The sequence below is a fragment of the Mastigoproctus giganteus genome, chromosome 1 (genome assembly GCF_048544385.1).
Source record: "Mastigoproctus giganteus isolate SK-2022 chromosome 1, ASM4854438v1, whole genome shotgun sequence".
NCBI classification, from domain to species: domain Eukaryota; kingdom Metazoa; phylum Arthropoda; class Arachnida; order Uropygi; family Thelyphonidae; genus Mastigoproctus; species Mastigoproctus giganteus.
In genome coordinates, this window is record NC_143575.1 from 142,182,023 (window position 1) to 142,197,694 (window position 15,672).

At 36.9% G+C, this 15,672-nt stretch overlaps 1 protein-coding gene across 1 annotated transcript in view; it reads right to left on the reverse strand.

The window, feature by feature from the left end:
- Window positions 1–15,672, reverse strand: part of LOC150091168 (integrin alpha-PS1-like) — a 552,996-nt gene that overhangs the window by 61,111 nt on the left and 476,213 nt on the right. The window contains exon 22 of the mRNA XM_090388878.1: window positions 4,320–4,445. Within this exon, the coding sequence (XP_090245004.1) occupies window positions 4,320–4,445 (126 nt within the window). The remainder of the gene's footprint in view (window positions 1–4,319; window positions 4,446–15,672) is intronic.

A 15,672-nucleotide genomic window follows, 5' to 3' on the forward strand; every position in this document is an offset into this window, starting at 1 on the left:
TCACACCTTTTCTAATGCACTTTGTGAAGAGCCTTGCCAGTTTTTGTGTTATGTCTCTTCCTCCCAATTTTAACAACTCTACAGTAACTTTATCTTCCCCCAGGGCGTTCCGATTCTTCATTTTCTTCAATGCATGTTCTACCTCATCAGGAAGAATATCGGGTATGTCGTATGTGTTGCTACTTTGCAATCCATCTTCCCCACTGCTGGTATCATTCCCTCGCTCCTTGTATAATTCTCTATAGTAGTCTTCTGCTATTTGAATTATGCCTTCTTTGCTGTTTATAAGTACACCATCGCTATTCTTCAGTTTTAGTATCATTTATCTTTCTGTATTACTGCTCATGGCTGCTGATTTAAATCCTTTGTTTTCCCTTAATGCTTGTTCTAATTTTCTTGTGTTAAATCTTCTTATGTCCTCTCTGAGTCTCTTTCTAATGGCTTTGCATAACTCAGTATACTCAATTTTCTCCCTGTCAGTGTTTTTCTTGCTCTTCACTTGTCGTCTTCAGTTCATCATGACAAGTGTTTCTTGACTAATTTTTTCTTCTTTGGATTTCTGTTTCTCTATAGGTTTCTTGGGCTTTATCACTTTCAGAAAGTTCAAATATTCCTCGTCGATATCTTAGTCCTGAGCAGTCTGCAGAAGCTCAAACTTGTTCTTAAGTTACAGTACATACTGCTTTTTCTCCTTCTCTGTTATCTCAAAGACCTTTGTATTATTTACTCGAGTCAGTTTTTTTCCTTTCCTTTCCTACATCTATATCAAGTGTACATCTTATAATTCTGTGATCACTTCCAACATTTACCTTATTCAGGATGGTAACATCATTCACAATATATCTTCTGTTAGTAAGGATGAATTCGATTTCATTAGTTGTTAATCCATTTGAACTCTTCCATGTCCACTTTCTGTTCACCGTTTTCTTGAAAAAAGTGTTCATTACTGACAGTCCTTGAGATTCTGCAAATTCCTCAAGTCTTTCACCTCTTTTATTTCTTTCACCAATTCCAAAATTTCCTATAGTTCCCCTTTCTGCACTGTTTTGTCTTTTTCCAACCTTAGCATTGAAGTCCCCCATAATAATAGTGTAGTGGGTTTTCTGCTCATCTAGAAGACTCAATTTCGGTGTACATTTCTTCAACCTCTTCATCATCATGGCTCGATGTTGGTGCATAAATCATTATAATCTTTAGCTTGTACCTCTTAGAAATCTTGAGTATTAGTCTTGAAACCCTTGGTGATGTACTTTTGAATTCCAAAATGTTGCTTTTAAAATCTTTATGGACCAGAAACCCATGGGTTTCTGGCATGGGTGGATACAAGATTTAAAAAAAAAAAAAAAAAAAGTGAGCTGCCACAGACTTAATGACTTAGGAAAGTCACTAGCACTAGACAATTAAAGGCCTGGTTAATGTCACAAATCTGTAAGATAAAATTGCTTATTATAATCATTTTTTAAATTGGTTGTATTTGTAATTATTTTTTTAACCTGGTTATCTGATTTTAGCTTGTTAGTTAGTTATTTTGTTATTTTGGTTTTTAAGAAACATTAGCCACTAAGGCCACACTGCTCCGGGGATATGCGGTGGTCATTCCCTGACCTTTCCGCATCCTACGTATTTGGTGGTCATGGGCTCGAACCCCGGTCTAATCAAGAAGCGTGTGCTATGCCCTGCTGCTCCTGCCCATGGAGGTGCCATTCTGATTTTAGCATCATCATCATTCTCATTTTAGCATGCAAGAAAGCAAGCTTATGCAGCATCAGCCAAAAAAAACGCTCCCATCTCACCCCTCTGTTCGTTCGAAATACCTGTCCAGCCGAGCCTTAAATTTATTTAGGCTATCAACTTCCACAACAATGGATGGAAGTCTGTTCCACCAACCAACAACCCACTGGCTAAAGGCAAATTTCCACACATCTATCCTACATCTGTCTTTCCTCAATTTGAATTTATGCCCTCTCAGGTGATCATTCTGAGCATGAGGAAGAATCTCATCAGCATTGAGCATGCTCAAACCATTCAAGGCTTTATACACCTCTATCAAATCACCTTGCCAGTGTCTAGTCTCCAGACACTGTAATTTGCAAAACTTAAACCTTTCTTCGTAAGAGCAACTCTTTGTTCCATTCACTAATCTTGTTGCCCTTCAATGTACTCGTTCTTGCAGCTCTACATCCTTCTTGAAATGAGGCCTCCAGACCTGTATACAGTACTCAAGGTGTGGCCTGACCATTGCCTTATACAAGGGAATAATCACCTCCTTATCCCTGCTAGAAAAATTCCTGTATATCATTGATAAGACACCATGAGCTACTCTTGCAACCCGTCTGCACTGCTCAGAAAACTTCATATCTGCCGGCACAATTACCCCCAGGTCCTTTTCATGCTCTACCACTGTCAGTGTAGTACCACAGAGTTGATATGTTGCTCTGGAGTTACTGTTTCCCATATATAGTACTTTACATTTGTCAATGTTAAAATTCATTTGCCACCTCTCAGGCCATCTGCTCAACCTTTCCAGATATGCTGCTGCAACAGATCCTGTTGCAGCAGCATAGGGGCAGTAGTGTCCTTAACAACTCTGCCAACCTTTGTATCGTCTGCAAACTTGAACATTAAGCTTGATATACCATCATCAATATCATTTATAAATACAGAAAACAACAATGGACCCAACACTGAACCCTGAGGGACTCCACTAATAACATTAGTCCACAATGAGCAGTGTCCATTGATTATCGCTCTCTGTCTTCTCCCCCTTCAACCATCCCTTTATCCATAGCAGCAATTTGCCTCCAATGCCACACTGCTCCAATTTGTGCAGTGGTCTTCCAAGTGCAACAGAATCAAAAGCCTTTCTAAGATCCAAATATATAATATCAAAGTTATTCCCTGCATCCAGTTCTTTTGTGACTGCATCATAGTATCCAATCAAATTGGTTAGGCAAAACTTTCCCTTAACAAAACCATGCTGTGTCCAAGCTATAACTGAAGTCTTGTCTAGATGATCCTTGCAGTGCTTCTTTAACCAGTGCCTCCATTAATTTTCCTGGAACAGAAGTTAAACTCACAGGGCTACAATTACTTCTGTCAGCCTTTGATCCTTCTTTGTGAATTGGGGTCACATTTGCACATCTCCAGTCTACCTCCCCTGAATCCAAAGAAGCTCTCATAATTATGACTAAGGGTTTGCTTACTTTCTTTGCTGTCTCCTTTAATATAACTGGATAGATCCCATCCACCCCAGGTGCTCTTTTTATGTTTATCCTCAACAATTTCTCCTCCACTTTCCTCTTAGTTATTACAAAACCATCTAGCTCACTTCAAGAGTTTACTTCACCTCTGGCATCCCCTTCCTGAATAACTCCTCATTTGTGAATGTAGATGCAAAATACTCATTTAGTTTATTAGCCACCTGAGCAGGATCCTCAACTGTTGAACCATCAATATCCAGTGGACCAATCTGATTCATCCCTTTCCTTCTAGAGTTTACCTAGTTAAAGAACTCATTTCTGTTTTTCTTTGCATCCTTTGCCAAGGATTTCATATAATCTGCCCTTTCCTGCCTAATCTCCTTTGTGACTTGGTTACAGACCAGCTTATATCTATTATAGGCTTCCATGTCACTCGTTAATTTATATGTATCCCATGCATTTTTCTTCTGTCATATGTCTCATTAGTTCATCTGACATCCATTTAGGCCTAAACCTTGAACAATATTTCTAAGTTGGTATGTAAAGCCTAGTAGCTTCTAAGATAAATTCTTTGAATGCTTCCCATTTTGAATTTGCTGTTGGTAAGCTCATCAGTTTTGTCCCACTGTATAGAATTTAAATACTGTCTCAGACCATCGTAGTTGCCTTTACGGAAGTAAAAACCCTTCCCTTTACCCTTGATGGTAGTTACCTCTTTGAGTAAATCCCACTTCAGCACACTGTAATCACTGCCACCTAGTAGTTCCTTTATCTGCACATTCTTAATGCATGAAGAATCACTACTGATAATAAGATCAAGAGTATTACTCTCTCTAGTTGCCTCCCGAACATACTGATGTAGAAAACAATCATCCAATAAATCCACAAAAGCCTTGCTAGTGTGTGAGTGACCAACCCATAAATTCCAGTCAATATCTGGGAAATTTATCTTGTATTACACTGTTAAATTAAATGTTATTGTGCATGGTATGAATAAATTAAGTGATGAAATAGTAAGAGAAGAGAAGAAAAAAATGATTCCAGTTATATTTTTTTAAAATAATATGACTAAATAATTTTAAATAAACATTAATGACTATATGTATTTATTTATTTTACCAAGGTAACTCCATGGTACATCTTTCCATCTATTCGAAGTTCTTGGGGAGCTACCTCTCGCTTTCGCCTCTGATATGCAGTGTGTTCCAAAGAAAGTGGGCCATCTGACTGACGTTCTCTTCGGCGCTAAATGATAATGAACATAAAAAAGGTACAGGAAGATATCACACATCACTAATCAGACAAAATTTGGTAATTTGAGCATAAAAGTGATAATTCATAATTATGCATTAATGTCTGTACTGCAAAGCAAATACAATTAAACTTGCCTAGAACCTGTTTTTTTTTAAAACACAACAGCATATATTGCATAAGCACCTATTGTCTTTGCCATGTCCATCTGTCTATCACAGAGGGACTCTCAGTGGATAGATTTTAATGAAATTTTAATATGTACTTGGTTCATATAGAAAGACTTGTCAAGCCAGTACAAATTTCATTAAAATCAGACGAGCAGAAACCTAGCAGTTATTTTTACAACTGAAGAAGAGCATCTTCCATCCGAAAGCTATCGTGATTTATTACTTTTATTTTTGTTTTATTTTAATTTGTTCCAAGTTTATTAAAGGAATTTTACTTCAATCTGTTTTTATTTTATCCATTTTTCTAAGTGATACTGCATTATTGTATTTAATTTTCAATGCTAAATATATACAAATCTAGACAATTAAATCTAAACCAACTAGAATGGAAAGAAAAAGATAAATCCATTCATCCACATGGCCATCTCTCTGCTACTCATCAGGAGCTTTGAAGGGATAATATCCAAAAAAATGAATGGCTCATGCATTTCCGTTTCTGTCGTACCAATAACAAGTTTACTAATTTTAATCAATTTCATATTTAGTAAAGCCAAAAATATGTTTTATCATCATATTTTGAGACCAAATATTAATTTTTACTTTTAACAAATAATTGGTATTTACAACAAACTAGAATTGGAACCAAAAGCTATACAGGTATTATGTAATCAAGTCGCAAAGGAGGTTAGGTAGGCAAAGGCCGATTATGAGACATCTTTGGCAAAAGATGCAAAGGAAGACAGCAAAGACTTCTTTACTTATATAAATTCTAGAAGGAAGGGAATGAATCAGATTGGTCCACCTGATACTGATGGTTCAATATCAAGTGGACATAATGATCCTGCTTGGGTGGGTGAAAAACTGAATAAGTATTTTGTATCTACATTCACACAAGAGAAATTCTCTAGGGAAGTGGTGGCCAGTTATCAAACTCTAACAGGGAGCTAAATGATTTTATAATAACTGAGAGGAGAGTAGAAGAAAAATTGTTGAAGTTAACCATAAGAAAGCAACTGGGGTGGATGGGATCTAACCAGTTATAATTAAGGGAAACAGCAAATGAAGTAAGTAAACCATCAGCCATAATTATGAGAGCATCCTTGGATTCAGGGGTGGTCCTCATGGACTGCAGAAGTGCAAATGTATCCCCAATTCACAAAGGGGATCAAAGGGTGACATGAGTAAGTACAGACCTGTTAGTTTAACTTCTGTTCCAGGGAAATAAATGAAGTCACTGGTTAAAGAAGCAATGCAGGATCATCTCGACAAGACTACAAATATATCTTGGACACAGCATGGGTTTGTTAAGGGGAAATCTTCCCTGACCAATTTGATTGGATACTATGATGCAGTCATAAAGGAACTGGATGCAGGATTTCAGGAAAGCTCTTGATACTGTTGCACATAAAAGACTGCTGTACAAATTGGAGCAGTATGGCATTTAGGGGGAGTTCCTATAATGGATGAAAGAATGGCTGAGTGCAAGAGGACAGAGAGTGGTAATCAATGTACACTGCTCTTTATGGACTAATATTATTAGTGGATCCCACAGGTTCGGTGTTGGGACCATTGTTGTTTTCTATAATTGTAAATGATATTGATGAAGGTATATCAAGCTTAATGTCCGAGTTTGCAGATGATACAAAGGTTGGCAGGGCTGTTAATGATTGTAATGAGGGTACGCTATTGCAACAGGATCTAGAAAAGTTTGGCAATTGGGCTGAGAGGTGGCAACTGAAATTTAACATTGACAAATGCAAAGTACTGCATATGGCTAGCGGTACCCCAGAGTAACATACCAACTGTGCAGTACAGAGTACAGAGTATTTTTGGGTCTAATGGCACCAGGAATTTACCCCATCTCCACGTATGTTCTTTGTATAGAGGACAAAGCCCAACGGTTTAAAAGTGTGTGGGTCATGTGTTGTGTAATATGTTGTGTCCCTTGTTCATCTGGCTTGTTAGCCGACAGGCCCTTGATGGGACCTGATGTTTACGTACTCCACCACATGGAGGCCAGCCAGGTTTTCCCTTAAAGTTTGCTCTGGAAAGTCCTGTCACATACTTTCCTGAGATTTCAGTGGCTAGGACCAAAAAAAAAAAAAATTCTTCTTTTCTTTTGGGCATAGTTGGGATGGTATATTATATGCTGTTTAAAGGGGCTATAAGGGATATGCGCTGGAAGTGATAAGATTTCCTAATAGGTTGGGCATGAATTTTGGTGTTTTAAATTTGGACGTGTGGGGCAGGTGCTGTGTAAGGGGAGGCAGAAGACTAGGGGTTGGAAATTGGAAGTAAGGGGTTGATAGGGAAGATGACCCCTGTTGAAATAGTGGGGCATGCCCACGCCACAACACCAGAAGAGAAAGAGAGGTGGCAGGAGGGGGAGGAGACAGCAGGCCATCCCCCCTACCAGGGTAAGAGGAGTAAAAAGCAGGCTAGGCAGTGTCTAGTCAAGGCACTATATTACTGTATGGCATCATAAGATGCAATCTTCACCTTTGTGTTAGACCAGTGGAGGTCCGAGTCCAAGTTGCAATCTTCATCTTTGCGTTAGTCCAGTGGAGGTCCAAGTCCAGAAGTCAGATCCAGTTCATCACGTTCATGTGTTGTATCTACTTCAGGTGGTCATTAGTTCAGAGTTTTGCAGTCATTTCAGGTAATCATGTTTGTGTTTTCATAGGTTAGTGATGATGTGGCAGGGATCTTTGTCTTTCAAAGAGTTTGTGGAAAAAGATGGTGAAAGCCTGGTAATTATCTTCTTCTTGCAATATAGCAAGGAGTTGATGCGTGTGTATAGCTGACATCTGAGGTCTTCATAGTTGTCACAGTCATGGATAAGGTGTTCCCAGGTTTCCTCCTGCCTGCAGTTATAGCTTGTGTTGTCAGAGATTCTCAGCTCATGGAGTTTCCCCCCTGAAGGAGCCGTGTCCTGTAAGAAGGAAGGCGGTGTGCAAGCCAAGGGAAAACCAGGACGGGGAGATAGGATATACCCTGCTGACATCAGGTATAAATTTTTTGGTGACTTGCCCTTTTGGTAAGATTCCATCTATTTTGCCAGATAGATTGCAGATGTTCCATTAACCTCTTATTTTCTGAGGATTTGCTTTTCTGTGCATCTGTTGTGTAGTCTAGATAAGTTGTGGTTCTTCCTTTTGAATGTTGGTGCAGCAGCCCACAATCTCCAGGTCCAGGGGAAGGAAGCCTGCCAGGACCTGGAGTGAATGGGTGCTCACCGTGCAGCAGGCTCTAGTTGTTGTCAATAGTATGGATCGGTGGATCGACTCCAGCTTTTTCTTGTTGACTGCTGTGTTTGCTTTCTGATACCAGGCGCCTGCACCATGGGCCAGGATAGGGATGAAGAGAGCTTTGTATAGAAGGGAGAGCACCCTCTTCTTTAGTCCTCAGTCTCTCCTGGTGATTTTGGTTATCAGGGCCGAGAGCCTCCTTGTTTTGGTTCTGAGGTAATAGAGATGAGATGTGAAGTTCAAGTTTCGGTCTAGTATTATTCCTAAATATTTTAGTTCCTGTTTGAGTTTGATGATCACTCCATTTATTTTGATTAGTGGAGGTCTACCAGGGTCAAGAGTACCCCTGAGGAGTATTGAGTTGGGTTTTTCAGTTGAGATCATTAGAATATTCCTCTGGGCCCAATCCTGTAGCATGATTGCCTATGGCCTCCAGTTCAGCCCTGCTGTCTGCTTGAAGCATCATAATCAGATCATCAGCATATGCCTGGGGAGTACTACACTCAGGGGAGTCAAGAATGAAAATGATCTGGAGTAATTGTGCAGTCAGATATAAAGTTTTCAGAGTGGTGATGACAGGCAGCCAGAGCAGCTCATGGGGTCTTGTTAATGATATACAGAAATTTGCTAGCAGAGATGAGGTGATTATCCCCTTGTATAAGGCAATGGCCAAGCCACACCACGCCTATAGTACTGCATACAGGTGTTAAGGCCTTATTTTGGTAAGGATGCAAAGCTGCTGCAATGAGTACAGAGAAAGGCAACAAGATTGAGTATGAGGCTTTGAATGGTTTGAGTAAGTTGAATGAATGCTGATGGAATTCTTTCTATTGCTCAGATTATGCATGTACTTGAGGGGGCATAAATTCCAGTTGAGGAAAGTCAGTTATAGAACTGATGTGTGGAAATTTGCCTTTAGCCAGCAAGTGGTTGACTGCTGGAACAAGCTTCCATCTGTCATTGTGGAGGTTGATAGTTTAAATAGATTCAAGAAAAAACTGGACACACATTTGGAGTGAACGAATAAGTAAAATGTGAATGGTTTTGTTTTTGTTTTTTTTAGCTGATGCTGTATAAGCCTGCTTTCTTGCATCATATGCCAATACTAATGCTAATGCCAATAAAACATTCACATTTTAAACTAAGCTTGTGACAAGTTGCAATATGCTATGACACTATAATTTTAAGGTACAGTTAGCCCCCAAACTTTTTGATCATACCTCACATGTTCTAAATTATTTATTTATTTATTTTTTTATGAAAAGCCCAAACACAAGAGGTATTAGACTTATAATACTTAGTACTGTGCATGGGCTGAAGGTTGAGAAGATGAAAGAAGATATTTGTTGATATTAGACTTGAACTTCTGTAGATTGTAATTTTCAGGAATTACATATAAAGGAAGGCTTTTCCAGAAAACAGAATATTCTTTAATAAAAGTGTCTTGCTTATATTTTTATGTCAAGATTATGTAAAAAATTAGAGAAGTGGGGGGGGGAGATCTACAGTTAACTCCTTTGTTGCTTGGGAGAGGTAACAATTTTTGAATTGTCAAATCACAACCATAGCATGAGACCAAAATTCATAATTTAATACAAGGCTGTGCAAGATCAGGGAAAGCCACAATTCACTAATCATGCCTTTTTTTGGAGCCTTATAATTTGCCAATTATATGAGGCATGATCAAAATGTTCAGGGACTGAATCAATATTTAGGAAATGATAAAGCCTACTGGTTATTCAGGTGTATCTCCTTCAAAGTAGGTGAACGTGGCAAACTGTTACCATGCAATAATCTGGTAGATGATATTTTACTACTCTAATTTAGAAATGGTAAGTTAAAGGCAATTTTCTGAACAGACTTTGCACACTTTGTGCATATTTTTATGTAAGACTTGTGAACAGATGCACATCCCTGTAGTAAGTAATTAACCCTACAGTTACTATTGAAACTGTCTATATAAAGTCACAATAATTAGTCTGACCCCTTCTAGATTAAATAAAAATTATTAATTTTTTTAAATTTTTGGGCCAGTAACACCCACTAAACTGCCATATTATTTGTACAAAAAAACAAGCAAATGTATCCTAACAGAACAACAAATATTTCATCCCATAAATCAACGTTATCAGTCCATTATAGGGTATATGTTTTCCCAAACCAAAGTTAATTTCCAATGCATTACAGGGTTTAAAGTCATCTTGTCCGGAGGTTGTATATATGTCAATAGTTATTCCACTGGGCATAAGTTGGTGGTTGTGCTATAGAAAGTCCTTATGCCAGTCCTTGCTCCATAGGATAACATTATAAGTTCGTATTAAAATTACACCATTAATTAATTAAAAAATTAGCCATTAATCTATTGAAAAAATTGCCTCCAAATTGCCATTTCTAATTTAGAGTGGCAAACATTTAAATTAATATTATCTACCAGATTATCGTAGAGTAATAGTTCCACCAGGTGGCACCCTTGAAAAAAAATAAACAAATAATATAATCAGTGGCAAACTGAGAGTTGCTCTCTTTTCTTGCCAGGTGCCACACAGTGTGGTTTCCAAAATATCTGGTAAATACTGCATTTTACTGAACTATATAAGTATTTTTGAATTATCTGATGCATACCTGTAAAGCTTGGGATTCCAATTCCAGTTTGCATAAACACCAATTATATGTTAAAAGTAAAAATTAACACTCAGTCTCAAAATATAATCATAAAATTTATATTTTTGGCCATACTAAATATGAAATTAATTAAAATCAGAAAAACTGTTATTGGCACAACAGAAACGTGTAAGCATGAGCCATCCATCTTGTTTGGCTATCTATCCATTCAAAGCTCTTGATGAGTAGCAGAGAGATAGCCATGTGGATGAATGGATTTTTCTTACCTTTCATTTTGTAAATTCTAGGTAGTTTAGATTTAAGCTTCCAGACTAGGATATATTTAGCATCGGTGATTAAGTTCTTTTTTAAACATATGCATATATGTTGCAACTAAAAATAATAAAATTGTTAGTCAAACACCATTAGGCTAAAAATGTCTGAAATGCAACCATATTATATCTACATCCGCTCCACAAAGTCTGATTCATAATAAATTATATAAGATTCAATAAAAATGAATAAAGTCAAATCATATGCAAATAATGTATAATTGTTAATTGTACCAATAGCATTAATGCCAAATATCAATAGTAGATTCCTAACAATCCATAATAAATAGGTTTATTTTTTTGTAATAATAAAAAATAATAATCGGTTACGTTAGAACAAGAAACTAAAGTTTTATTAAGTGTTCATTAAAGTTATAATCTTAGGAATCAAGACAACTATATTTACTTTTCTTTTCAATTAATCACAGAAAAGAAAAAAAAAAAAATTCAATTAATTTTAAGAAAAAAAAATAGAATGTGCCTGGAAGTTAGGTAATGTAATGCATAGCCTTCCTCCATTCATATAAATGAAAGTATATTTCATGAATTACACTAGAATGAAAAGTCAGTTATGATTTCACAGCCCTCGTTCCACCCCACTCACAAAAATGAGCATAAATGAAAGTATGCTTTTGTGTTAATCAATAAGAAAAATGTGGACTGCTACCAAATTTAACAAATATTCCGTTGGTCCCCTAGCATGGTTCTAAGTTCACTTCTGATTTCATAGTACTCCCCCTCCAGTTTCCCTACAGAAATATCACTATAAATTTGGAACAGGAGTTCTGATCCATTTCAAGATTTCAATGTTTACTTAGAATATTTTAAGAATCTTTGTAACAAATTTTCATATTGATGGAATTGACTTATTTTGTTAAAAAATCATGAATTATTACTATTTGTTAATGAGTTAGAAATGTAATGCACTGCATACACTACTAACTTGGTTTATACGTAATTATCATTATAAAGTAGATCTGATATAGGTCCAATTATTCATTATCTTGCAAGGCAATTAATAATTTATCAGTCTTGCAGTTAGTTTTAGCAACTTTAAAAAAAAAGAAAAACTTACTGGTATTCTTTAATCAGAAAATTTCAAGAATAAGCATAATTAACACATAATAAATGATCCTGATATGTCTTAAATATCCCAAATAACCAACTTTAATTTTGACTTTAAACAAAAAAGCCTACCATTAATTAATTCAATGATTAGATCTTTCTGTTCAGTGGTGATAAAAAAAAATATATATGAAAAATTACATAAAACCACTAAAATACCTTAATCCTTTCAGCAAGGAGGGAGATTTCTGCCCATGGACTGGCTCTGTGGAGTTTGTTCATGGAATTCCAAAGTTTTGTAAAATGAAAATTTTGTGCATAAATGCTTTTAAATCAATTTGTTCTTATTTTGATTTGATTATCTAACATTATTGTGAAACGGTCAACAATCAAATCAGAATTTAAAAAATATATAATTTTAATAAAAAGTAACTCTTTTTTTATATCACTTGATTCACCTTCACCAACATCTATATCTGAATATGACAGAATTTCAGCTTTTGGCCACGAAAAAGTGAAAAACAATGGCCAACAGGCAGAATCTCCTCCTCCTTTCATGCCACTGTCTATTAAAATTATTTCTACTATTACCTGAAAAAAACAGGTAGGAGAATTTCAAAAAAGATTAAGACAATTCACACATTATTTGAAATGATCTGTGAAACATAAAAGGTGATTTTTAATTACATTCAGATAAATTTAAGGTTCTATATCTAAAATCAAGGGGGTAAAAAATTCCTATAAACATATGATCACAAATGCTTTGTTAGCAACCTATGCCAATATATATTAGCATTTGTATTAGTAGAGGCATATGATGCAAGAAAGCAAGCTTATGCAGCATCAGCCAAAAAAAAAAAAAAAAACACTTCCATTTCACCCCTCCTTTCGTTACAAATACCTATCCAGCTGAGCCTTAAATTTATTTAGGCTATCAACTTCCACAACACGGGATGGAAGTCTGCTCCACCAACCAACAACCCACTGGCTAAAGACAAATTTCCACACATCTATCCTACATCTGTCTTTCCTCAATATGAATTTATGCCCTCTCAGCTGATTATTCTGAGCAAGAGGAAGAATCTATCAGCATTGAGCCTGCTCAAACCATTCAAGACTTTATACTCGCCAGTGCCTAGTCTCCAGACACTGTAATTTGCAAAACTTAAGCCTTTCTTTGTAAGAGCAACCCTCCAGACCTATACACAGTACTCAAGGTGTAGCCTGGCCATTGCCTTATACAAGGGAATAATCACCTCCTTATCCCTGCTAGAAAAAATCCTGTATATCATTGACAAGACACCATGAACTACTCTTGCAGCCCGTCTGCACTGCTCAGAGAACTTCATATCTGCCTGCACAATTACCCCCAGGTCCTTTTCATACTCTACCACTGTCAGTGTAGTACCACAGAATTGATACATTGTTCTGGGGTTGCTGTTTCCCATATGTAGTACTTTACATTTGTCAATGCTAAACTTCATTTGCCACCTCTCAGCCCATCTGCTCAATCTTTCCAGATCCTGTTGCATCAGCAGCATAGCGTCACTAGTGTTCTTAAAACCCTGCCAATCTTTGTATCGCTATGCTACTGACGCTATGCTGCTGCAACAGATCCTGTTGCAGCAGCATAGTGTCAGTAGTGGCCTTAACAACTCTGCCAACCTTTGTATCGTCTGTAAACTTGGACATTAAGCTTGATATACCATCATCAATATCATTTATAAATACAGAAAACAACAATGGACCCAACACTGAACCCTGAGGGACTCCACTAATAACATTAGTCCATGATGAGCAGTGTCCATTGATTACCACTCTCTGTCTTCTCCCCCTCAACCATCCTTTTATCCATAGCAGCAATTTGCCTCCAATGCCACACTCCTCCAATTTGTGCAGCAGTCTTCCAAGTGCAACAGAATCAAATGCCTTTCTAAGATCCAAATATATAATATCAAAGTTATTCCCTGCATCGAGTTCTTTTGTGACTGCATTATAGTATCCAATCAAATTGGTCAGGCAAGACTTTCCCTTAACAAAATCATGCTGTGTCCGAGCTATAACTGAAGTCTTGTCTAGATGATCCTGCAGTGCTTCTTTAACCAGTGCCTCCATTAATTTTCCTGGAACCGAAGTTAAACTCACAGGTCTATAATTACTTGTGTCAGCCTTTGATCCTCCTTTGTGAATAGGGGTCACATTTGCACATCTCCAGTCTATGGGTACCTCTCCTGAATCCAAGGAAGCTCTCATAATTATGGCTAAGGGTTTACTTACCTCCTTTGCTGCCTCCTTTAATATAACTGGATAGATCGCATCCACCCCAGGTGCCTTTCTTGTGTTTGTTTATCTTCAACAATTTCTCCTCCACTTTACTCTCAGTTATTACAAGATTATCTAGCTTACTGCCAGAGTTGAATACACCTCTGGCATTCCCCTCACTGAACAACTCCTCATGTGTGAATGTCGATGCAAAATATTCATTTAGTTTGTTAGCTACATGAGCAGGATCATCAACAGTTGAACCATCGATATCAAGTGGACCAATCTGATTCATCCCCTTCCTTCTAGAGTTTACATAAGTAGAGAACTCTTTGCTGTTTTTCTTTGCATCCCTTGCCAAAGAATTCTCATAATCTGCCTTCATCTGCCTAACCTCCTTTGTAACTTGGTTACAGATCAGCTTATATCTATCATACGCTTCTGTGTCACATGTTAATTTATATGTATCCCATGCATTTTTTTCTCAGCCATATGTCTCATTAGTTCATCCAACATCCATTTAGACCTAAAGCTTAAACAATATTTCTTAGTTGGTATGTAAAACCTAGTAGTTTCCAAGATAAGTTCTTTGAATGCTTCCCATTTTGAGTTTGCTGTTGGTAACATCATCAGTTGGTCCCACTGTATAGAATTTAAATACTGTCTCAGACCATCGTAGTCGCCTTCATGAAAGCAAAAATCCTTCCCTTTACCCCTGATGGTAGTTACCTCTTTGAGTAAATCCCACTTCAGCACACTGTGATCACTACCACCTAGTGGTTCCTTTATCTGCAGATTCTTAATGCATGAAGAATCTCTATTGATAATCAGATCTAGAGTATTACTCCCTCTAGTTGCCTCCCGAACATGCTGATGTAGAAAACAATCATCCAATAAATCCACAAAAGCCTTGCTAGTGTGTGAGTGACCAACCCACAAATTATAGTCAATATCTGGGAAATTAAAATCCCCCATTATAAGACTCTCTTATTTACTGGCCCACTCTATTTCCCTGTACAGTTTATTATTATACTCATTAAGCTTATAACACACTTCTACTCTCAATTTTGATCTTTGGTTTATGTCACACCAAACTGATTCGACACTGCACTGTCTAGCGACGTCGACTGGCTTCACTTCCTTGGATGTGTTTCTTTACTAATAGCATAACCCCTCCTCCCTTCCTATCCTGTCTATCCTTTCTGTACACATTATACTCCCCAAATTCCAGTTCTGCATTCCTTATATCTGTGTGACACCACGTCTAATCGTAATATGCTTTAATCTGATAATGGGTATATTCCCACTGACACCATTTAAATGCTAATTTGTTTTAATGATTTTTTATCTTTACTAAAATTAAGAGATCAAAAGAATGGTTCCATTTGGGGGATTAAAAAAAACTGTCACAAAATAAGATTAAAAACAAATTTAAAATTAATATTTAATTTATTAAGAAAAGCTATAAAAAGCTTGCCAATATAAGATATGGAAATGTCATCTTTATACAGAAAAACTAATGAAATGAAGTCAGTTAATCCTA